This window comes from Populus trichocarpa, chromosome 13 (genome assembly GCF_000002775.5).
Source record: "Populus trichocarpa isolate Nisqually-1 chromosome 13, P.trichocarpa_v4.1, whole genome shotgun sequence".
NCBI classification, from domain to species: domain Eukaryota; kingdom Viridiplantae; phylum Streptophyta; class Magnoliopsida; order Malpighiales; family Salicaceae; genus Populus; species Populus trichocarpa.
In genome coordinates, this window is record NC_037297.2 from 14,293,692 (window position 1) to 14,319,255 (window position 25,564).

The 25,564-nt window shown below is 34.0% G+C and overlaps 5 protein-coding genes across 7 annotated transcripts; 3 read left to right on the top strand and 2 right to left on the bottom strand.

Annotated features, from left to right (window-relative positions):
* Positions 1-476: 476 nt before the first annotated feature.
* LOC7497392 (pentatricopeptide repeat-containing protein At1g73710) lies at positions 477-3,860 on the top strand. The gene has a single exon (XM_024583840.2). The coding sequence runs from the start codon at positions 572-574 to the stop codon at positions 3,635-3,637; it is 3,066 nt and encodes a 1,021-aa protein (XP_024439608.2). The 5' UTR covers positions 477-571; the 3' UTR covers positions 3,638-3,860.
* Positions 3,861-4,497: 637 nt separating this feature from the next.
* LOC7497393 (pentatricopeptide repeat-containing protein At1g03540) lies at positions 4,498-6,974 on the bottom strand. The gene has a single exon (XM_002319880.4). The coding sequence runs from the start codon at positions 6,879-6,881 to the stop codon at positions 5,061-5,063; it is 1,821 nt and encodes a 606-aa protein (XP_002319916.4). The 5' UTR covers positions 6,882-6,974; the 3' UTR covers positions 4,498-5,060.
* A 2,860-nt stretch (positions 6,975-9,834) lies between these two features.
* LOC7494426 (uncharacterized) lies at positions 9,835-11,607 on the top strand. Of its 3 annotated transcripts, none has more exons than XM_024583441.2 (2): positions 9,835-10,664; positions 11,160-11,607. In XM_024583441.2, the coding sequence occupies exon 1, from the start codon at positions 9,942-9,944 to the stop codon at positions 10,146-10,148; it is 207 nt and encodes a 68-aa protein (XP_024439209.1). In that variant the 5' UTR covers positions 9,835-9,941; the 3' UTR covers positions 10,149-10,664; positions 11,160-11,607. The 3 variants fall into 3 exon arrangements, with proteins under 3 accessions (XP_024439209.1, XP_024439208.1, XP_002319374.3); XM_024583440.2 differs by having other exon boundaries at positions 11,169-11,607; XM_002319338.4 differs by having other exon boundaries at positions 9,835-10,643.
* Positions 11,608-12,628: 1,021 nt separating this feature from the next.
* Positions 12,629-16,043, top strand: LOC7497394 (H/ACA ribonucleoprotein complex non-core subunit NAF1). The gene is made up of 3 exons (XM_052446668.1): positions 12,629-13,751; positions 14,486-14,563; positions 14,741-16,043. The coding sequence occupies exons 1-3, from the start codon at positions 12,831-12,833 to the stop codon at positions 15,839-15,841; spliced, it is 2,100 nt and encodes a 699-aa protein (XP_052302628.1). The 5' UTR covers positions 12,629-12,830; the 3' UTR covers positions 15,842-16,043.
* Positions 16,044-19,909: 3,866 nt separating this feature from the next.
* On the bottom strand, positions 19,910-24,604 carry LOC7497395 (protein ULTRAPETALA 1). Its single transcript, XM_002319881.4, has 3 exons — positions 24,027-24,604; positions 22,147-22,471; positions 19,910-20,314 (listed from the first exon to the last, which is right to left on the bottom strand). Exons 1-3 carry the CDS (start codon positions 24,232-24,234, stop codon positions 20,140-20,142), a joined length of 708 nt encoding a protein of 235 aa, XP_002319917.1. The 5' UTR covers positions 24,235-24,604; the 3' UTR covers positions 19,910-20,139.
* Positions 24,605-25,564: the final 960 nt, after the last annotated feature.

Here is a 25,564-nt window from a genome sequence, read left to right on the forward strand (position 1 = left end):
TTAAACTTTTTTTATCTTAAATTTTAGACAAATAAGTTATATTTGCATGATTTATTTATAAGAATAAAAATCATATGTATGTGGATTTGACCTTAAATAAAAATAAAAAAATGTATAAAATAAAAATAATAGTCAAAATAAAATATTTATAAGTGCATCTATTTTTTTTATAAAAAAAATCAACTTCCCACTTAGATCTTTACCGGTCTTAACAATTTTTATTTGATTTATTATTTTTTATATTATTCAATCTATTTTATTAAATAAAAAATTATTTTTAACTAAAAAAATTATAATATCAAAAAATATATTTATAATATTGTCAATTTTTTTATATTAAAAATTAACTTGAAATAGTGGTTCGGTAACACCAATTGAAAATACTGACTAACTTTCTCACTATTTTACCCTTCAGATTCATTGCTATTCCCCTTCTGTCGTTTGCTTCCAGCCTGAGCCCACTTTCTACGGCCAAATATCAAGCAACTTGCAAGAACACTGTACAGTGTACACCCATTTCATTTCCTAACCAAATTTCTTGAACCCCAAAAACCCTAACTCAAGAAAAAAAATGCTTCACAGTGGCAGTTACAGTTACAGTTACAGTCAGAGTCACAATCAAACTTCAAGAGAATTAGGGCATCAAAATCTCCTCCAACTGAACATTTACTCTCCAAGTAAGCTCCTTTCTCTTCATTCTCCTAGGGTTTTTATAGGGTTTAATAACAACCATCTTAAAAATCATAACTTTTCAAGAAGAAAGCACTTCCCTTTACCCAACAATGCTTTACTTGGTGATAAAAGAGTTTTATATTCACAAACCCAGAAACAAAGTAGTAAAGAAAGTAAGGTTTTTTTAGGGTTTAAGCTTCAGTGTCACTCGAAGACTCTAACTTTACCGACTAAGGGTTTTTCAGTAAATGGTAAAAAGAAGAAGTATGGTGGTGTTTTGCCATCAATTTTAAGGTCTTTAGAGTCTAATACTGATGTTGAGAAAACCCTTTATTCCTTTTGTGAGAATTTGAGTCCTAAAGAACAGACCGTGGTTCTTAAAGAACAGAGGAATTGGGAGAGAGTTGTTAGGGTTTTCGAGTTTTTTAAGTCGCAGAAGGATTATGTTCCGAATGTGATTCATTATAATATTGTGCTTCGAGTGTTGGGTAGAGCTAAGAGATGGGATGAATTGCGGCTTTGTTGGATGGATATGGCGAAAAATGGGGTTTTGCCGACGAATAATACTTATGGAATGCTTGTTGATGTGTATGCCAAAGCGGGTCTTGTTGAAGCTCTTTTGTGGATTAAACATATGAGACTTAGAGGGTTATTTCCAGATGAGGTTACAATGAATACTGTTGTCAAGGTTTTGAAGGATGTGGGGGAGTTTGACAAGGCAGAGAGGTTCTATAAGGATTGGTGTGCTGGAAGGGTTGAGTTGGATGGTCTTGAATTGGATTCTATGCTTGATTCTGAAAATGGGTCTCGATCTGAACCAGTTAGTTTTAAGCATTTTTTGTTGACTGAGCTTTTCAAAACAGGAGGGAGAGTAAAGATTGGGGGTTCATCAGATGAAGAAACACTGGTTAGGAAGCCATGTCTAACATCCACATATAATACGTTGATTGATTTGTATGGGAAGGCAGGACGTCTCAAGGATGCAGCTGAAGTCTTTTCAGAAATGTTGAAATCTGGGGTGGCAATGGATACTATCACTTTCAATACCATGATCTTTACTTGTGGAAGTCATGGACTTTTGTCAGAAGCAGAGTCTTTGCTTGATAAGATGGAAGAAAGACGGATATCTCCTGATACGAGAACTTATAATATATTTTTATCTCTATATGCTGATGCAGGAAATATTAATGCAGCCCTTGAGTGTTATTGGAAGATTAGAAATGTGGGTCTTGTTCCTGATATTGTATCTCATCGAACTATACTTCATATATTATGTGGAAGGAATATGGTAAGAGAAGTGGAGGCTGTTATTGAAGAAATGAAGAAGTCTTCTCAGAAAATTGATGTGCATTCTGTGCCTGGTATCATTAAAATGTATATTAATGAAGGTTTGCATGATAGAGCAAATAACCTTTTAGACAAGTGCCAGTTTGATGTTGGATTCTCATCAAAGGTTCGTGCAGCAATTATCGATGCTTATGCTGAAAGGGGGCTTTGGGCTGAAGCAGAGGCTGTCTTTTATGGAAAAAGGGATTTGTTGGGACCGGAGAAGGGTGTTTTGGAATATAATGTCATGGTCAAAGCTTATGGTAAGGCAAAGCTTTATGATAAAGCCTTTTCTCTCTTTAAGGGCATGAGAAATCATGGGACTTGGCCTGATGAGGTCACATATAATTCTCTTATCCAAATGTTCTCTGGTGGTGATTTAATGGATCAAGCTAGGGACCTCTTAGATGAAATGCAAGAAGCAGGGTTTAAACCGCAATGTCTAACCTTCTCTGCTGTCATGGCATGCTATGCCCGTCTGGGCCAGCTTTCTGATGCAGTTGATGTTTACCAAGAAATGGTAAAGGCAGGAGTAAAACCTAATGAAGTTGTTTATGGGTCTTTAATCAATGGATTTGCGGAAGTTGGAAATGTTGAAGAAGCTCTGAAATATTTTCGCATGATGGAAGAAAGCGGGATTCCTGCAAATCAGATAGTGCTGACTTCCCTGATCAAGGTTTATAGTAAGCTGGGATGCTTTGACGGAGCAAAACATTTGTATAAGAAGATGAAGGATTTGGAGGGTGGTCCTGATATTATTGCATCAAATAGTATGATCAGTCTTTATGCAGACCTTGGAATGGTATCTGAAGCTGAATTGGTTTTCAAAAATTTGAGAGAAAATGGTCAGGCTGATGGGGTTTCCTTTGCGACCATGATGTATCTGTATAAGAGCATGGGCATGCTTGATGAAGCCATTGATATTGCAGAGGAGATGAAGCAGTCAGGTTTACTGAGGGACTGTGTGTCATATAATAAGGTAATGGCATGCTATGCCACCAATGGTCAGCTACGTGAGTGTGCTGAATTGTTGCATGAGATGATTGGCCAGAAACTGTTGCCTGATGGTGGAACCTTTAAAATTTTATTCACTGTCTTGAAAAAAGGGGGCTTTCCATCTGAAGGCATAGCACAGCTAGAATCAGCTTATCTGGAAGGAAAACCTTATGCTAGACAAGCTGTCATCACCTCCATTTTCTCTGTAGTGGGTCTGCATGCTTTAGCGCTCGAGTCATGTGAGTCTTTCACAAAAGCAGAAGTAGCTCTCGATTCCTTTGCCTACAATGTTGCAATATATGCTTATGGGTCATCAGGGGAGATTGATAAAGCTTTGAAAACATTCATGAAAAGGCAGGATGAAGGCCTTGAACCAGACCTTGTTACTTCTATTAATCTGGTTCATTGTTATGGGAAAGCTGGTATGGTTGAAGGTGTGAAGAGGATTTATAGCCAATTAAAGTATGGAGAGATCAAGCCCAATGATTCTCTAGTCAAGGCTGTCGTGGATGCTTATAAAAATGCCAACAGGCATGATCTTGCCGAATTGGTTAACCAAGACATAAGATTTGGTTTTGATTCTCAACAATATTCTGATTCTGAAATTGAAGCCGGGTCTGATGAAAGTTCTCTGGGCTTTTAGAATCCAGTAATTTTGTATTTTTACCAATTATGCACACTGTACAGAGGCAAAGTTCATTTGAGCATCGAAGAATTGTATGTATGGATAGTACAATAGTCAAAGGATAGTCCTGTCTTGATGTAGAGTCTGGTTTTGCTGTAAGATTATTTTGACTGTAAACCAGTGCTGCTCCCTTCTTAATATTTGATGTCAATACCAAATTTTGCCTGTTCTCTTCTTTTTACACAGTTGTGGTGTGTGGTTCTTTCATACACATTGATTCCTCAGAGTTGATACATCGTATTGCATTTGTAGCTGACTAGCTGTATGACATGTTATAACTTTCTGAACCTAAAATGGTTATTTTCATTGATAAACAGAAATGATGTCCTTCATTTGCCCAGGCTCTTCGTGGTGTTTCTTGTTACTTTGATCCTGTAAACCAGTGCATTTCTTACAGTTAATTGGGCTCATGCTAGAGCCTCGAAGTTGAAATGAAGTAGGGTTAAGGTACATGCACTTACATTCCCCATGCACAGTTTCTGTGCTCCTTTTATTTCGTCAGAAAATATAAGAATTGAGTTTTCAAAGATAACAAGTTATTTGAATACTGCAATAGTTTTGAATAACCATCACCTGGTCACTGGATGCCAGCTTATGAACATTCGGCAAAGCTTATGAAACAACATTCAGCAAGCAAAGTTTCATCAATAGAGTTCTTGGAATAGAATGTGAAACAGCATGTTGTTCATGAACAACTAACTATGGATGAAAGGAAAAAAGTTTCAGTCCTTTTGCAATTTAACATCTTCTCTCTACATTTCAAAGCATTTTGTAGTTTTAAATCAGATTATAAAATTAATTGGAGGTTGAAAGATCTATTCAATTAAGTGCAAAGACCGCACACCTTTTTTATTCAATTGTATTTCTCGGAGATAAAAAAAAAAATGAAGAAATTTACAGGACTTAGTTGTCATAATGGCTCCCAGGAATTAAACATGGAAAATAACTTGGTGTCATTTGTTTAATTCCTGATGGTGATTGTATTACAAAAAGGGCATGACAGCAGAGGAAGTTTTCGTTTAGGTCGAGAAGTTCCCATGAACAAAATTTTGGTGTCTTCTCATCTCATTGCAGGAGATTCTGTGCTGACAACTATCCGAGTACTCATTTTAACCAAGACATTGACAGGAAATCTTCTAGTATGCCAAATGCCTGGAAGCGTTCCAATTCGGTGGTCAAGGACAGCTATTGCAGAAAAATCAGTGTCCGTAGTCTGCATCTGGTTTCATCGCTCTTGATTTTTGGACCTGCATGTCTTCTGTGATTCTGGATATCTTGAGAAGTTCAAGCTTTTCTTCAGCCTTCAAAATTGCTAAGATGATATACATATAAGATTCTTTTCACCTGAGACTGTTATCTAGATATTAACAAATATTACAATTTAAGTCTCGATCCAACTTGTGCCTGGCATTTTGCCAACACCTCTCTTCGTCATTAAATTCCGAATTTTAACAGCATCATCCCATCGGCCAACTGCTCTATAGACATTAGCTAAATATACATAGCTGAGGTGGTGGTCAGGTTTCAATTCCACTGCTTTCTTTGCAATGCGCTCTGCAGTAGCAGAGTGTGGACTGGCTGCACAAGCACCAAGAAGAACTGTCCAAAGAGATGGCTCATCTCTGCAATTTGCGTTCTCTATCAAATTTTCTGCTTCTTCTAGCAAACCAGCACGGCCTAGAAGATCAATCATGCAATTGTAATGCTCAATTCCTGGTTTAATTTCATATACCTCAGTCATTGCGGCAAAATATTTCTTCCCTTGGTCAACCAAACCAGCATGACTACAAGCAAAAAGAACCCCAACAAAACTAATATAATCAGGCCTAATCCCCTCTTCAATCATCTCATCAAATAATTGAAAAACTTCTCCACCTCTTCCATTCTGGGCAAAGCCATAAATCATCGAGTTCCAAGTTATCAAATTTCTAACTGACATCCGCACAAAAATTCTGTCTGCAAAATCAATACAACCACATTTTGCATAAAGATCAACTAATGCTGATTCTGTGACCACATCTCGCCAACAACACCTTTTCACATACTGGCAGTGAACCTCTTTCCCTTGTCTTACAGCTGCCAAACCTGCACAAGCACGAAGAACAGTTCCAAAACTATAGGTATCAACCTTTTTCCCTTCTCTAAAAATCCTAATAACAGATTCGAAGTCACCATTTTGACAATACCCCCCTAACAATGCAGTCCAAGAAACCAAATTCTTTACACTCATTCTATCAAAAACACATTGAGATTGGTTAACCAACCTACATTTCCCATACATATCAACAAGGCTGCTCTCAACAAAAACATTTCCACTCAATCCTGATGTAATCACCTTAGCATGCACTTCTTTACCTTGCTTCAACCTCCCTAAATTACCACAAGCAGTCAAAACCGTCCCAAACGTAAACCCATCAGGCGACAACCCATGTTTCCTACACATCGAATAAAAGAATCCCAAAGCTTTATCATACACATCGTTCCTCGTAAAAGCTGAAATGATCGAGGTCCAACAAATAGCATCTGGTTGAGGCAATTCAACAAACACCAGGATCGCATCATCCACCGCAGAATTCCTTCCATACATATCAATCAAAGCAGTAGAAATAACATCATTCAAATCAAACCCACGAACCATAACAACCCCATGAAAGCATTTACCAAGCCTTAAGTCCCCAAGTCCCGAACACGCCTTTATCACAGCAGATAAAGTGAACCCATTTGGCTCAATACCAAGACCCAACATTTCCAAAAACAATTCAAGAGACTTCTTTGGTTTTTCTACCTTAACATAACCAGTTATCATTGAAGTCCAAGAAATCAAATCTTTATAAAACAACCCATCAAAAACCCTTCTTGCCTCAAAAAGATTAGGGCCCAGCTTGAAATAAAGTGCAAGCAAGCTATTCCCCACAAACCTATCAGTATCAAGACCAGATTTTATAGCATGAGAATGGAATTGGATACCGTGAGTAAAGGAGACAGCTTTAGTACAAGTTTGCAAGAGAGAAGCATAAAAGAATGGTTTGTTGGAGAGTCTTGTCCAGTCTATGGAGTTTAGGACGTGAATTGCTTCAAAAAGCGAACCGGATTTGCAGTACTGGATGATTTTGTATGCTTTGGATTGTGGGTTTTCTAAAGTTTTGAGATTTAGAGAAGCAAGCGTGCTGTAATGGCGTTGGCTAGAGAGAAGAAGCTTCATAACTGATTTTTGAACATTTCTGGCGGTTCGGTGATGTGTTGGTTCATGACATGGGCTCTGAGGTGGAAGGACTGATGCTACTGTAGTCTTTTGAGTTTTGGCTCATTTGATAAATAGATTTTGTTTTTTCAAATATGTTTTCGGATTTCTACATAAAAAAATGCTATAAGGTAGATTGCTCATATGAATAAATCAGTTCAAAATGATTTTATTTGTGTTTAAGATTATGATAAATATTGTTTTTTAAAGTGTTTTTAACTTGAAAATACATTAAAATTATATTTTTATTTTATTTTTGATATCAATATATCAAAATAATTAAACAACATTAAAAAAATATTAATTTAAAATTTTTATAAAAAGAATTTTAAAAAATTCAAAAAAATACTTCAATCAGATTTTTATAGATATTTGATAATTCTTTCAACTCATATTAGTGTCTGTTTGGTAATATTAAAAAAAGTGTAAGTAAATATAATTAGATGAAATTATATCTATTAATTTTATTAAAATAATTTTGTTTTTGTTTTGTTAAAATGGTGGGGTTAACCTACCGTCAACTAAATGTTACCAAATCAATATTGTTTAAAATTCAGCTTAAAACCTAGCCTGTGTCAAGCTCCAAGCCGTGATTTTCTCATTTCAAGCCAAGCCGAGATGTGTTTAATAAGTAGGCTCTAACCACAGCTACAAATACGAGATATATATATATATATATAATTCTCATCTTTTAATAAACTAGCTAGGGTTTATAAAAAACTAATTAAATGAAAATAAGTCAATCATGTTAATGAATACTCCAAAATATTCTTCAGTATAGAAAAGAATAATAAAATTTATATAGACTAACATTTATCCATGTTATTAAAGAGTACTTAGCTAAACAGTAATTATTATAAATTTAAAAATTAACTTGGTAATCAAGGAGTTTTTCTTAGAAGAGAAAATATATAGGTTAAAACAATTAAAAAAATATTAAAAAAAAAATAATTTAATTTTTTTAAGCTAAGTATATTTTTAAAACGAACTCAAATATAATTATATATATAAAAAAAACAGGAAATGGCAATTACCCTTTAAAAATAATTTGTCTGTTTCGTAGCAGTGCCCGAAAATCGATAGAAACCTAACAACTGCCACCCACATTCTCCCTAGTCAACAAAAGCCTCCTGGCTGGTCTCAGTAATGACCTTGCTATTTTTCGCTCTTGTGTCTGCCCGCGTGTGCGGTCCAGATCATCTCAGACCACCTCCCTTGTAGTAGTAAGCCTAACTGTGCCTGACACGTGGAAATAACCCACAAGAGAACTCTTTGCACTCAAAAGGGAGCTAGACCGCCACCATTAATTCTTGACCAAACAACAAACAACTCTCCCCGTATCCTCATAAATGTTGTTTTAGTTTTTTTTTAAAAAAAAACATAAAATGATATTATTTTAAAAAATTTAAAAATATTATCAAACCAATTTTGATTATATCAATCATATTAACTCTAGATTTTTCTTTGACAATCAATATAGGAATAGGATCCTAACTCAATTCATTTAGCTGGGTTATGTTTCTTGTAATGTGTGTTTGGAAGTGTGGTTTTAGTTATATTTTAAAGTGTTTTTTATCCAGAATTATATTAAAATATTTTTTTTTATTTTTTAAAAGTTATTTTTAACATCAGCGCATTAAAATATCTAAAAATATCAAAAATATATATTTTAAAACAAAAAAAATAAAAAAAATTTAAATTTTTTTAAAAATATTTTTAAACAAATAGGGCAGGCCTAGTAAAAAAAATAGACAGAAACCAAACACCTGCCACCTATATTCTTTGTTAAACAAAGATATTGTTGGATATTGTAATTCAATTTTATTTTTATTTTGTTTTGAATTTTTTAGTTTTAAATTAACCAATTATTTTTTTCTAATTTGAATTGTTTTATGTACTGATATAAAAAAAAATTAAAAAAAAATTATTTTAATATATTTTTTAAAAAATAACTCTTGCAGCACTCCTGAAAAACCGAAAAATCTACCTGGCTGGCCTTTAGTAATGACATTGCTGTTGTCGGCTCCTGAGTCTTACCCGCGTGTACGGTCCAGATCCCCTCAGACCACCTTCCACGTTGCTGCAAGCCTAACTGTGTCTGACACGTGGAAATAAAAAACTCTTTGCACTCAAAAGGGAGTAGACCGCCACCAATTAATTCATGACCAGACAACAAACAACTCTTCCCATGAACTCGTAAACTTGTTCACAATTATCTTTATTTATTTTTAGTTGGTTGAGAAGTGAGTTGGTTGTTATTATTATTATTATTATTTAAGATTTGAAAGAGACAAGATCAAAAGATTTAAAAAAAAAATATTCTAGTTTGAAATAAAATTATTAAATTCAACATGTTTCTAAAATGATCTAAAATATTAAATTACTAGCCAAAGCAAGTTAACTTTTGATAAATTTAAAATAATATTATTTTAATTTTTTTTTAATTAAATTAAGTTTTGATTTGGTTAATTTAGTTATGAGTTAACTCATTTGAATTTATTTTTTTTAAACTCAGGTTAAGTTCTAGACTAGTTCAATAGATTACCGGGTTGATACAAACCAGACTAAATTTAGTGTCTATTTAAGAGTATGGTAGAGATTATATTTCAAAGTACTTTTCACTTAGAAATATATTAAAATAATTTTTTTTATTTTTTTAAATTTATTTTTAACATCAACATATCAAAACAATTATAAAAATTAAAAAATTAATTTAAAACAAAACAAAATTAAAAAAATTAAAAAAATAGCTAAACATTCATCTCAACTCCAAACATACCTTTACACGACGGGGTTAAAATTAATTGGATTAAAAAGAGTATTAGTTTTAAAAATGCGGCGAATCTAACGGTCAAAAGACCAATGAAGTTGCTTGATCTTTAACGCCTCTCATGCGTATATAAATGCACTTGCCCAGCTACTATATATTTATGTGCTGACTGCTTACCAGCAGTATTGCTCTCTCAAGTCTCAACTCAAAAAAACTACGGCAAGCCCAAAATATATCAAGACAAGAACACCATGGTTTACTTTTGTTTTCTTGTTGATCAGACTCGGAAAGTGAGAAGAAGCAAGCCGGCAGCTGGTACTTGTTCAAGGTGTGGTGGCGGAGCAAGTGTAGCTGACATGAAAACCTGCACAAGATTTTGCTATGTGCCATTTTACTCGAGATCTTGGAGAGCTATCATGTGTACTTTCTGTGGAGCTATTCTCAAATCTTACCACTGAATTACTGTTCTTCATTCCTTTAGCTAGTTAGCTTTGGAGGACTTCAGCATGGTTTTTTCCCCTTTGCTCTAAGTTTATATATATATTAATTAACACCATATATATATATGGTGTTAATTAAATAAGTTTTGGATGCCTTGAAGCTACTTATAAAAACATGCTTGAACCTCTAGTTTTACACGTTGTTATTCTATTTCTTAACCTTTTTTTATGAGAAATCTGGGGTGGGAAATTGTAGAGAGCAGTGTTGTTCATCGAGAAAAAATCAAGAAGGAAACTGTAGAGAGCTAGAGTCCTCAAAGGGAGATAGATGCTCAATGTTCTTTCTTGTTTGCAGCATAGAAAAGGGGGGAATACGTCAATGGTTTTGGGTTTGGAATCCTGCAGTTTGTGCAGGGAGTGTGATAAATTCACAGACGGGCAGCTTTAATCAGGAGGATGGACAGTAATGGCTCATCATCAAGAGGAGAGGACATGGAAGGTGGAGTTCTGTAGGTGATGCCAATAACTGAATACGTACGGTCTAACTTTTACTATTAAAATTGTATTTTTTTTTTATTAACATACGTTGTCTGGTTCGCATAATTATATTAATGCATGCATGCATGGAGTCTTTTTCAGAAATAAGTGAAATAATAAGAGTACTAGTCTAGGTGAACCATTTAATGACCTAATAGAGGGTAGCAATTTTACACGTAGTTTTAAAAATCAATCCGGTAGTTGAGGGAAGATTTTTATAACGGGTTCAAGGTTTATCCAGGTTAATAAAAATAATTAAAAATTAAAAATTAAAATAATATTATTTCATTAAAAAAATAGTTGATAGTCGGGTTTTGACCAGATCAATTATATATTTTGTGTCGACGTGTCAGGCCAATCTGGGTATTAAAACTATGATTTAATTTACGCACCAGATAATTTTCTGTCTAGGCTAGCTGCATGCTCCAATCTTCTAGCAATGATTTTTTTTTCTTGACATTGAACTTACTTTCTTTGAACCTTTTAATCAAGAAAATGCAGAAGTGTAAACTTCTACGAATACAAAGTATGATCATGAAAGGGCAGGAAGATGAAAACTCATGGGATTTTCCTTCTGTTTTTGTTGCTGAGGGAATCAAGGGATGGATATAGACAGCCGTGCCTGGGAAGTTGTTGAATGATGAGATGCATGTGAAATGCCAGCAAGAAATTAAAGGGGTGTTTGGTTTCCCTTTCATCATCATCTACAGATATTATCACTCTCAGTGCATTTTGTCTGTCTCAGCTTAATGAGTGAAGAAAGTTATGAGAAAGGACAACTGGGTGTAATAAATTATGAGAATTAATTCCATTAGATTACAGCTTTCTGTATTTATTTTGTTTCAGAAGTCCTTTTCATAGCCCAGCTTGTAATAAGCTTTCAATTTTGCTACCTAGCGTTTTAAATTGTGGTTCAATAATAATGAAAACATTAAAAATAGTGTTTTTTTTTATTATTATTTCAATCATGCATGGTTTAAAATCGTGGCATGACCATATAGATAAGGGGGGTGTTTGAGAATGTTATATATGATTGTTGTTTTTAAAAATATTTTTTACTTAGAAATTAATACATCAAAATAATATTTTTTTTATTTTTTAAAAATTATTTTTTACATATTAGAATATCAAAATGATCTAAAAACATCAAAAAAAATTAATTTAAAATAAAAAAATAAAATAAAAAACAAACGGAATCTTAGGATCACACTTTAAGAATATTTCATAAAAGGGTATTTATTAAAAATTATTCAATGTTTTTAATAAAAAACAAACGGGATCTTAATTAATCACGATATTTCTTTTTTATTTAGAATTTGTGGGAATATTTAAAAATATTAATATATAAAATAACATTTATTTAATGTTTTTAAAAAAGTCATTGGTTTTTATTTAAATATTTGATTTTTTTCAAAAACAAATCTATGGTAGATAAAAGTTAATGAATGCATTCATATATATAATGTTTTAATCCTAGCTTTTTCCTTCATAAAATTGGAGCAATACAGGGGAAATTGGCATGATTAGTTTTGACCAATAATTGCATGAACAAATCTAGAAATTAATGATCTAAACAAATTTTAATTCATTAAAAATAACATCTATTGCTTGCATATTTGCAGAAATTATATAACCTTGGATGTCTAGGCCCATAGTATCTTGGTAGAAATCAAGATATCAAGAACAATAATTCAAAGTTTCATTAATGGTTGAAAATATGTGATAATCTTAATTTTAATTTGAAAAACACATCAAGTCATCAATTTATTATACAATTTTTTATCCTTATGAGAAGATCAACGTCCACTTCTTTATTTCTTAACCTATCATAATATCATATGAACAAGAAAAGGATAGGAAAACAGGGGGGGTGTCTCAAAATAACAGATTCAAATTAATGGCCCAAGAGTAGCCCATCCCATGTAAATAAGAAGGCTTAGCTCACCAAATCCATATAAAAAATCCCAACAAAAACCAAAACCCTAGCACCTTCCAACTAGGGTTTAAGAGGCAAACCTTTCTCCCAAACAACAGAAATCCCAGTTCTCACAAACACAAAAAAAGGAAAACAGTATATATATATTATCAATAGATTTTCCACTGTTTCAGTTATGAAATTTCACTGCACCATAAACTCTTCTCTCCAAAAATCCAATCTTAAAAATGGTGGGGTTTGTATCTGAACCCTCCACCATTAAAGAAGAAGAAGAAGAAAGCAACCAAGTTTCAAAAGCTAGAAACTTGGAAGACCCAATTGACCCTTTTGATCAAAAGCTCACAAATTTTGCTGATTCTTTTCTTGATTTTGATTCTATAGAGGAGTTTTTTGAAGGCCCAGAAAGGTTTAGTTTAGATTTTGAGAAGAGAATGGAGATGGATGATAAAGGGCTTGTTGTTAAGGACCTGGTTGTTAATGTTTCTGATTCAGTTTTCGAAGAAAAGAACGGAATTGTTGATGGGTCTGATCTGGGGGGTTTGGTGAAGGTGAAGGAAGAAAGAGTGGAGCTTGAAAGAGGAGGGAGTTTGGGGTGTTCTATTGAGGAGGAGATGGGAAGGGTTAGTTTGGTTGCTGAACTGAGTTTAGTTGTGGTTGATGGGGGTGCAAAAGTTGTGGGTGATGAGGCAGAGATAGGTAATGGTGGTTTGATGAATGGGTCAGGTTCAGATATTGGTGACGGTAGTGGTGTGAATGGTAAAATAGTGAGTGATGAAGAGGAGAGCGAAAGTGAAAGCGAGTCTGAATCGGAGAGTGAAAGCAGTTCATCTTCTAGTAGCAGTGATGATGATGATGGTGAACAAGAAGAGGAGAGTGATCAGGAAGAGGAGGAGAAGAAGGTGGAAGTTAGAATGGAAGTAAATAAAAGGTTAGATGGTTTGGGTGACATGGAAGAAGGTGAGATAAGGGATGCTGATGGAGAGGAAATGGTTGCTGGGAATGATAGTGAGGATGAGGGTGAGGAGGAGGAGGAGGAGGTGGTGGAGGAGGAGGAGGACGATGGATACAAGATGGTTGAGTGGAGTGATGTTGATGAGGAGGAGGATGCTGCTACGGGAGAGCCTATTAGGTCGAAGAACGAGGTTCAGGTAAATTTTTGCTGCTTTTGCTGCTATTTTATGTGTGAATCAGTTTTTTCTTATTGTACATTGTTTAATGTCCAAGGCATTGGAATTATTAGTTCTTGCTTTGTCATTGATCATGTGAGTACGATCTATGGAGTTAAATATAGAAATGCAAGGTGTTTTTATACACATTCTTTCTGGCAAGTAAATGTTAGGGCAATTTATTGTGTTACATGGCATAGTCTAGCGGTGTATTGTTTCTTCACTTTCCAGAAGATGAAGGTTTAGCAGCTTAACATGAATACTGTTTGAAAACAAATTTTTTGTTGTAGTTACTGGTGCTCCAGCCCAATTAACTTAAGGTTTATGTAAGAATACAATTAGAGGACTGTGAAAAAAAAAATAACAATAAAAACTAAAAAGTCTTCGTTCCTTCTCTATTTGATATAGTCACTGATTTTTATGGTTCTTCATTAACAGGTTAATTGCTTTGATAATGATAATGCAATTTACTATTAATGTTAGTTTAAGAATAGGAATTTTTGACTTGGCTCCTCTGTGTGTGACTTTCTATGGACCCAGAATAAGGCTATACTGTTATACCCATTGATGGCAAGTATGCAGAGCATGACTTCTTCTTTGTATTCCTGAGTTAGGTTGCAGATCAAAATTTGATCCAGTGGCTCACTATTCAGGCGTTTCAATGTTTTGTTTTTATGTCATATTGCTAATCAAATAAACTTGTGCCAAATCTGCAGTTTCTCTCTCCTGTTCCTCCTGTTCATGCTTCATTGGAACTTCATCATCAGATGCTACCTGTTGGAGTTGTTTTGTCGGTAAGCCCATCTGAAGCCAAGTGCAGATCATTTTTATTGAAGTTTAGATGTCTTAAATCTAACACCAATATATGTAAATCACACAGAAATGTTTGCTTTCTCTGTCAATTTAAGCTCTAGGTTGACTTTAGATTGGTAAGAGCTGTATCAGTATATCTTTTATTCTTGATTTTTCAGGCTATAGGTCCCCAGGTTATAGTACAAGGGGTGGAAAAGCACAATCCCTTGAATGAGGGTTCTATCCTGTGGATAACTGAAAAGAGATCCCCGTTGGGGTTGGTAGATGAGATTTTTGGACCTGTCAAAAACCCATACTACGTGGTGAGATACAATTCAGAAAGTGAAGTCCCTTCTGGGGTCCTTAATGGTACTTTGATATCTTTTGTTCCTGAGTTTGCCAATCATGTGCTCAATGTCAAGAATCTTCACAAGAAAGGGTATGATGCATCTGGTGAATACGATGAAGAGTTAACTAATGAGACAGAATTTTCAGATGATGAGAAAGAGGCGGAGCACAAGAGGATGTTAAAAATGTCAAAGAGGGGAGTTAGTGATGAGAAATCTGGAAAAAACAAAAACAATAGAAGGAAGGTGAAAAATAGGGGTGGCGGTTGGAAGAATAATAAACCTTTTGGGGAGCAAATGCCAACTGGTGTAGATCAGCTACCACCCGATCAAAATTTGCGTAATGACTCTGCTGTTGGAACATCATTGGCCCCAGTGCCTCAGACAACTGGTGTTTATGCACCTTCAAATGGTGTATGGACGAGTATGGTACCATCTCAGCAGCCTCAAGCTTTAGCAATTCGAGGTGGGTTTCCATCTAATAATATGCCTTGGCCTGTACAGAGTCAACTTCAGCATCCCTATCAGATACCTATGGCAAATGGTATGCCAATTCAGCAACAGTTCAATCCTGGTCAGAGATCACTTCCTAATGCTTTGTTCGCAGGCGGACAACCAAATTTCTTTGCTGGACCTGCATATCCTCCACCATGGCCTGTAGTGGGAGGACACTACTTTAACCAAGCTGCATTTGGAACAGGATTTCAGGTTCAACCTAATCCTCCAGCTATGAATGTGGTAGACCAAGGAATGATATCCACTGGACCGCCTTTAGTACATAACTGTAGTTTCCAACCACCAGCCATCCCTCCTGGCAACATACAAGCTCCTCAGCAATTCAATGCAGGAGCCTCTTCCAGCCATGGAAGAAAACCTTATCGTAGAGGGGGTGGTCGTTTTTCAGGTGGGAGAGGTAGACAGCCACCAAACTGATTTTTGTCATGTTTACGTTGCACTGTAACATGTTGAGCTGTAACTTGAAATAGGCTATGAGTGGACCTGCAGTGCACTGCAGACTCGCCTCCTTTGTGTAAATTATTTTACGTTAATGGATGTCAGAGAAAATGTTTGCTACATTGCTCGTCTGGTGCTGGACTTGCCTCAATTACAGTTGATGCTGCAGTATTCCCCTTCACTTTTAGTTTATTATAGTATAATTATAATGGTATTTAGGAATTGTTGTTTGGCTTTCGTTGAGGGGAAGCTGGTCTGCTGGTGCAAGGGGAGTGGTGATAATGGTTGCTCATGGTTGGTTCATGGTGGCTGTGAGATTCTAAGAGAACCTTGGCATCAAGTTTTGGGCTCAATATATGCATGGATCTGGATTGTATCATGTGGTCTCGGAGATTCTTCCTTAAAATCTTAATTCGTGCAAAATTTGGTGTGCTCCCCAGGTGCTCCTTGGGAGTGGTGCTTTTTGTTGTCTTTTGTGCAAGCCGAATGCCCTCTCGGACTCTCCCTCCCTCCCTCATTCCTATACTTGTGCAAGCTTCTGGTATTTCATAGGCCATGGTGTGTTGGATAAAATATAAAATAGAAGTGGAAAGGACATGACAGCGATGCAAACTAGACTACTGTACTGGACAACTGTTTTGTTTTACGTCTGGTGAGTGTAGGCTCAGAACAACATACTATAAGAACAATCGTATCCTTATAAATATAAAAACTATACATGTACTAGAAGTACAAGGTTTTTTTAGGGTACAAATGTCACCATTGAAATTTTCTATATTTTTTTCCTTTAGCGGGTTTTCTAACGGTGATAAGTTTGTAATTTTTTTGTTTTTTGAAAAAATACAATAGAAATAGCACAATTAAAATTTTCTTCAATGTTTTTATCATTTTATATTTTATTTCGCCTATTGATCACCATTTTTTTTATTATCTTCAAATTTTTGTAATATTTTTTTAGTTTTTTTTCCTTTATAATTTTTTTAAAAACAATATTATTTTTTATTCTTTACACTTTGAATATTTATTGCTTTACACTTAGTCTATTTATCTTTATTTTTTTGCAATTTTTTTTTTAGATTTTTTTTTCTTTATATTTTTTTTGAAAAATTATTATATAGAGACTAATAAAATGGTGTTTCAATGTAGCAATTGCAACATAATCCTAATTTTCCACTACGTTAAAAATAAGTTTGAGATTTTACATGTTTTTATTAACGCATATAGTGTCTACTATATATGTAAGCATCGATCTTTTGATTTATAGTTATATTTTTTACTCGTTGTCAAAAAGCACATTAATAACATCTACACATTAATTTATTTGCATTAAAAAAATTATTTAACCTCTAGCAAAGCGAGTCGAATAGACATTTTAATATTTTTTTCTGCATTTATTTGCATAGAAGGTTCTTGATTTATTTAATTAAATGCACGTATTGATTTTTTTATTTATAATTGGGATTTTTGTTATAAGAAAATAGAATAACTAGTAATATTCTAATTCTTTTATTTTTCTTAAATAATATTCATTTTAATTATCTTTTTTTAATTTTTTTAAATTTTAGTAATTTTCATGAAAATATATATGAAAAAAAATCCATAGTCCAAAAGTGGGAAATATAATTTCAAATCTTAAGAGAAATTAGTATAAATAGTATATAAAACTAGTTCATTCTCCCGCTCTATCTTGGATGGAATCAAAAACTTTTTAATTGTGATAAAAAAAAAAGAATATTAAAATTATAGGGAATTTTTTAGCAATGTTATTAATTAAACCAAGTTGATTAATTTTGAAATCTTCTAATTCAGCTATTTGTTTGGTTCGAGTTCCAAATTAAATCATGAAAAAGTTTTTTTAATATAAATTGGTTGATTTTACAGATTCAAATACAATCTTAAACGAATAGCAAAAACATAGGCTAGCTTTTAAAAGAATTCCAAGATGACAACTTAAAAAAAAAAGATGATATATTAAATTAACTTAAATCACCTTGTGACCACCCTAGTTATGAACTCTATTGAATTTAAAAACTTTGTTTTTTAAACTATATTTATTTAATTATATATATAGCAATTCAAAATTAAAATAGTGGCTAAATTTTTTATCAAAATATAATAATTAAAAATTTATTTATAAAATTAACATAGTATATCGAGACAGGTCTCATATTTGTGATCTTAAAATTACAATTGCAGAGGCATTTTTTCATCCTTTAAGCTTACATTCGAGACATGTGTGCCTCAGTGAATTGTTCTATTCTCAAAAATAAATTTCCAACTATGATGTTTTAGCAATTTTTTTGTCCGATTGAGCTAATAAAAAAGAAAAGAAAAGAAAAGAAAAGAAAGAAAACCCTCATACTCCTATGTTATTCCGCAGACCAAACATATCCTTAAAGCCCTTTTCTCTGGGTTTTATGCTTGTTCTTCCATGGGCCTAAAACCATCTGCAACTTGTCTTTCAAAGTCAAAACCAGCTCTTTATCTTTATATGGAAGTGGATAATATTTTAAAAACGTTTTTAAAAAGTTTATTTTTTAAATTAATATTTTTTTAGTGTTTTTAGATTATTTTGATATACTGATGTCAAAAATAATTTTAAAAAAATAAAAAATATATTATTTTAATATATTTCCAAATATTTAGAAATATAGTTGCAATTGTTTTCAAATTCTACAAGTATACAGACATTTTTCTCAGTAGATTCATCCACTCACTTGTGATTTCCTCCCAATTCTGACCAATCTTGGAGAAATTATCACCACCATAGCACTTCAATGGTGCCAAGAACTTCCACACTAGTTGACTTACAACTGCACCTGGCTGCTTGCTTACCATCCTCCGCAAAACTAAGAGTAAATTTTCTTTTTAGTACTTGATTACAAGTTAGTCTTCAATTTTTTTTTTTCAGACTTGTTATTATTCTTTAGTCCCTAGGTTGGTTACATGATTATAACTTTGAGTATCATTGGAAACATGTTTAGGAACACATTTTTGAAAAAAATTAAATATTTTTTTATATTTTAAATCAATTTTTTTGTGTTTTAAAATTGTTTTAATATGCTATGTCAAAAATAATTTTTAAAAAATAAAAATATTATTTTAATATATTTTCTAAAAAATATATATTTAAAAAAACAACCACTATTATTTGAACAACAGTTTCTCAAATTTTTTATTTTTTTTAAATTAAATTAATAATTTTTATTGTTTTTTATGTTTTGATGTGCTAATATCAAAAATTAAAAAAAAAAATTTAATATATTTTTAAATAAAAAATATTTTAGAAAACATTATTCACTCAATCTCAAACTCAAACTCATAAATTATCAAACACAAAATATATAAATGCAACCAAAACCAATAACTAATAGCCTATTTAAAAAATAATTTTTTTTTTATTTTCAAATGTGCTAATATTAAATAATTTTAAAAAAATAATAAAAAATTATTTTAATACATTTCTAAATAAAAAAATATTTTTTTAATTTATATTTTTTAAAAAAATCTCTATCCTCTTAAAACTAAAATTCTTCACCGTATAAAACACCACAAAACAGGATTTCACCTCAGTTCAACCATCCCTTTTTCCAAACAAACTTAACCCAACAGGGTATCCCAATGACCCAAAACTTGATTTGGACCATTTTATATAGACTCAACCAAGCTTGGTCTTAGACCAAATTTTCTTCAAATCATTTTGTATCCATACCAGGTTTTACTTTAACCGTTTAGATAACCTAGCAAGTTGACCAAACCAAACTCAAACGACCTGTTCATGTTCAAATGAAACAGTCTTTTCAACTCCAAAGAATTTAAAATAAAATAATTGACTTGGATTGATTGATGCCCCAATCCTAAACTGGATGGACCCTGAGCAGACCTGACAACCATGCTTCCAAACATGCAAGTCAATTGTCACAAACCCTCATCTTTCAGTGGCCGGGTGAGGAGGGCTTGTGCCTGTGGCTAAGCAGATGTAAGAAATGCAGGTTTTAACCTGCCAAGAATTGATGGTGGAAAAGAAACCATCGGTAGACATGAACATGCAAAAGAAAAAAATAAATGAGATAAATTACTAAATTTCGAAGTTCTATACCAGCCAACGAGCACAATGAATGCCTAACTCAGAGACTGGAATTTCAGGTTTAACATAAGAGAATGTTACTCATAGGCTTAACTGTGGGGGCAGGGGATTAAATAAAGCAATAATGCCATGGAAAGGCAACAAATAAAAGGGGGGATATCAGGACTGCTAAAGCATCACTGTTTTGAACTCAAACTTTTGCATTCCTAGTGAAGTCGGTGCAAGTTTGGCAGCTGCAATCTGAGAAACGACAGATTTCACAACCAAAGCACACACAGGAAGTGCAGCCCTTGCATGTTGGAGAACGGGTGCAACCCCTGTACACCCTTCGACTTGCCCGTTCTTCGTCATCATCACATGTTATTCTGAAATAAGTAAAAAAACACATGAAACCACAACATTAGTTAAATTTCTACTAGCAGACTGCGTGCATGCATGCTAGACCATTGAACAGCTAGAAAAAGTCTAGTCAAATTTCTACACTAAAGTTGTGCAAAAGGCGAACTTCAGTCATGCATCAAGTACAGATCTGATAATTGCAAGAACCCACCAATCCATTTAAAACATCTTCCAAATATAAAGAAACTCGAGCACCGATGGAAAAATTGTAGCCCATGAAGAAACACAGGTGCTTTTGCTTCTTCAAAAGACTTAAATGAAGAAGTTTCAAATATAGATAATAAAAACAAAAGATTGAGTGGAAAAAAAATGCAAAAAACAAAAATTATACATGTTCCAAATTCTGTAAATGGGATCTCAAATAAGAACTGTCCTTAACGTGAAAATGTTCCAGAAAAGCATGGAGTAGAAAGCATGTCACTGGGACGGGATCTCAAATAAGAACTGTCCTTAACCCTAAATGTGAAAATGTTCCAGAAACGCATGAAGTAGATAGCATGTCACTGGGTTTCCTTCAATTGCATGGCACAAAATTACATCTATAAATGCAGGCTAGCAATTAGGGAAATAGAATTTGTTAAAAACTCCACTATATACAGAGTTTACTTTGTATCCCTCTATGACTATCACTTCAGAAATGCTTCCGTGCAGAGGTGCAAAGGTGGCAGCGAAAGGTAGGATGACACCTATGGCTATGTATCAAGATTGGTTCCATTGTCATAATAGAATTTTTGTTAAACTTCAGAAATTAAAATAAGCATCAATCACATGGGAATACTACTCAACTTTTAAACTAAATAAATTATCATCATATCAAGCACAATTATATCTCTGATCTTTTCATTTTTTCAACATGCTAAAAAAAGGTGCTTAACAGATTTACTGAAACTTTGCAACTAAAATAATCAGAGGGGATATGATCTGGCAAATAAACACGAACTTCATGACAGGGCAAATAAGAAATGCTTCATGAAGAGAACTCTAGGTCAAAAAAAATGTCCTGCAAAAGATAAAATACATGAATCCCCTATCCCTTTTAATAAAACATGAAATCCTTCTACAACAACACATAGGTTGCTCCTTTATTTATGATTTCTCAAGCAAGGATATGTTATTTCTTTAATCCTCTAAATGTACTTTAGCTCCCTGTGATACCCCTTAATGAGAGTAGTCTATCAATAAGGATAATTTGTTTGACCGGATACCTTGGCCTAATCAAGTGCTGTTGAATGTCTGATCGAAGGTACTTTTATCAATCATGACCTATACCTAGCTTGCATAGAGGCTGATCACGCTGTAATCATACAAGCCTGATCATATAATATAAACTTTTGTTTTCAAAGCATCAGCATTCTTCTATCACCTAAATCAAACAATATTCGATCTTCTATCATCAATGCCCATCCGAACAAATTATTCATCCTGTTAGTAAATGACGCACAAAATCACCCATTCTTCAATAGAAGAAAAGAAACAAAAAAGACAGCACAACAAATGAAGTTAAAAATGAATTAAAACAAAGATATTGATTGGATTCATGACCTCGTTTTGCTCTCTAAAGACAAGAAACTTCACCAACAAAGAGAACAAGAATGAATCAATGCATGGTTTACTTAAAAACTGCAAACATGTCAAAATCTCCACCATACAGGCATGAAGTGCATGATCAGAATCCAGCTTCCAATGTAAAAAGGAAACAGATTTTAGAATCATCGCTCAAAATGACTAATGACCTAAAACTTCATGAAGGTCAAAATAAGCAAATCATCAACAATCAGTGATTCAAGGGGAAACTTACTTGTCATATGGCATATCAGCACATTTCCAGTTCGCATCAGCCAAAGCATCATGGTGAATCCGACACTCCTCTTTGGACCGTAACCGAAACCTGCGTTCCTTGTTACATTTATTACAGCGAACAAACTCATCGCGATGACAAACTCGTCCATTGTGTGACCTGTGGGATCCATTGCCATTTTTTGAGGCCTGGTTGTAGTATTTGAGCAGCACTGTCTTTACCAATGGAACCTTCTCCCCATTAACTATGACCCATACATTGTTCTTCCATTTTCTAGCTGTCTCTCTTCCAGAGTGCTTCTCAAATGCAGCAGGAGTCATCTTGTCTTGCATCAAGATAACCATTCAAACAATTAAAGGAAGCACTTGATATTTCCAGGAAATAAAGCAATCAAAAGATCTGAACAAAGATTAAATTAAAGACAAAAAAAAAGGATCATACTTTAATACAAATATGCTATGATCACATGCACGGAACAAATGAAAGCTTCATATGGTCAAGTCACAGAGAAGATAACAATGCACGGGGAACATCAATCCATTTTAACATTTAGGGACACCGACTGCCATTTTTTTGAATTGCTGTGAAGTTATAAAGTGACTAAGACATTAGAAAGAAGTTTAACTGGATTATTGTACCAGACAATATACCACATTCTTCTGCAAGAGCCACAGGATAGCCCATGGAGCACAGACGAACAGTTGCATAAACGTGGCCCTAAAAGTTATCAGGTAAGTCCAGCAGAAGGTGTTTCACTAATGAGAAATGAAGATAAACAGTGTGAATGCTTTCTCCTTTCAGTTAAGACCACAAGAGTTATTCTTGCGAACAAAATGCATTCCCCTTTCTACGAACCTAACTCTCTTTTAAAGGCTAGAAACTGCCCTTACTGTAACAACTTTCAGTATCAAGCCCTTGCAAGACTCCAGTACTGAACAGATGTCGAAACCTCCACCTATACCATCCCAAGTTATCAATTCTTTAATCGACTCTGAGGAGTCACAGGCACAGGTTAGACAACCCTTCCAGTTGCACCGTGACAGGAAAAAAAAATATTCGGCAATGTGAAAGAAGATAGATCCTGAGTTGTCAGAAGATGTATCCTAACTTAGCACTACGTAGCCAAATGTACATGCACACAGAAGACCACATCCAACTTAAGCATTGGTGTGCATGATAGCCCTTTAGAAGTCAGCTTCCTAGTTTGACCCCAACCAGCAGCCATCCTTGTACAAAACCATAGTTCTCTTCACATAGTCAACCTTGAATTTGCACATAATCTAAAGCAATAACAGTAAAGGTAGAGAGCTGTAAGGATAGAGTGGCCAGAGAGGGTACTATAAAGTACATAGAAGAGTGCCATACACAAAGGCTTACTCTGTCCAACAGGAAGAGCAGAATTCTGGTATCAAAACACCAAACCTTAGAACATCAAAGTCAACCATTGCAATCAAAACAACAAAAGCCATGCAGCTCTCATTGTAAAGAAGATCACTCAAAAGACCAGTTCTTGAATCAAAACACAAGCTGTAGTTCAATCCGAACCAGAAAAAATCAACATAGAAAAGTCCACAGACAAAACTGCATTATCTATTTGAGCAATGGCATGCACAACTCACTCTTTCAGACAAAACAACATACACTTAGAGACTGTAATAATAACACACAACAAAATTCAAACCATACAACTGGCAAAGGATCTTTATCACTCTCGATTAAACAAAAGACAGTGACATCCATCAACGTCAAAACATACACACACACACACACACACACACACACAAGACCTATTCAACATGCATAAAAATCAGACCCCGGTTCATTAAAACCCTTCATAAAAATTTTAAAAACCAAGACAAAGACTTTTTAAGAAAAGAGACCTTCATCACAACCAGGAGTGCATTCACATGTGATTTCAAGTTCACCATTGATAAAAACCCTAAGCCTACCAACAGCATCACCATATCTATGGCTAGTACACCCACACATCACTTCTATGTAATCTCCACCTCTCTTGACCCCACTCATCTCTCTCAACTCTTCTTCACTAAACAACAACACCATCTCTCTCTCAGCTCCATTAGCCATTTTTGCTCACCCTCTCAAAAGCTCTTCCTCTCCGCTTCCTCTCAGAAAAACAGCCAAAACCCAGATTCCAAAATGGGATCTTAAGGTTAAAACCACCGAACAAATCAAGAAAAGATAGGATTTTGAGTCATGGGTATTGAAAGATATCAAACCCCCAGATAACCACAAGGGTTAAAAAGCCAAAAAAGACAGAAAGTCTCAAACTTTCTCAAGAATCACGCATCTCCAAGAGATCTGATGGAGAAAACGTTGAAAGTGTCATCAGATATATAGAGAGGAGCGGAGTTGGTGTTTTGGTGGTTTTGGAGAGATAAATAGAGAAAGAGCGAGAGAGAAAGAGGATGAGCTGGCTAATATGTGCGTGTTTGGTAGTGAAGTTTTTAAAAAATGTTATTTTAAAACAATTATATATTAAGATAATATTTTTAAATTTTAAAAAACAATTAACATATCAAAATTATTAAAAAAATACTAAAAAATACTAATTCAATAATATTTTAGAATAAACACTAAAATGGCATTTGAAAATATAACAACGTTATTTTTTAAGATATTTTTTTCTAAAAAAACATCAAAATAATTATAAACTGTCCCTGAGAGAGAAGCAATTGTCGTGGGGGCGTATGTGAGAGAGAAAGGCAAGGTTGAAAAGCCCTTTTCATGTGATAGAAAGAGTACTATTTTTTTTTTTAATTTAATATGGGTGTCCGGACCCGCTTGCGTGTACCTTAAATAATTTCACGGGCCCTGAAAATAACGACTATGTAAGCCTTCAATGACCATTATATAAGCAACTACAGGACTCGAATCTTAGATCACAGAGAAAACAAACTTCTTAGTCCCAAGTTTTTATTACTGGATACCATGGTTAGAAAGAGTGTTATTTGCTATTTGCTATTCTTGCTTGCTGCATGACATGACACGAGAGAAGAAAATAAATACTTTTGTGTGTGCGTCTATATATATATATATATATATTAAAAAAAAAAAAGGGGGTTAAACAGGATAGAGAGGTGGGGCGGGGAGTTGGGGTCAGCCAGGAAGGATGGTGGGGTTTAAGGGGGGCATGGGAAGGACTATGGGAGAAAACGAGGCTTATTTACCAGGCATTTGAGGAAGATTCGGCTTGTGTTGATGAGGGTTCACTCTTTACTGCGATTTTTATTTTATTTTTAATTTGGATGGCATGAGGTATTTAAACACCGACCCTCTGATTAATTAACATGATTAAATTTGATAACTTTGATTTTAAGATGATTTTGAAATTAAATGTCTTCTTGAGTGTATTTTATATGGATTAAAGAAGTGAATTCTTTTAAATTTACAAAAT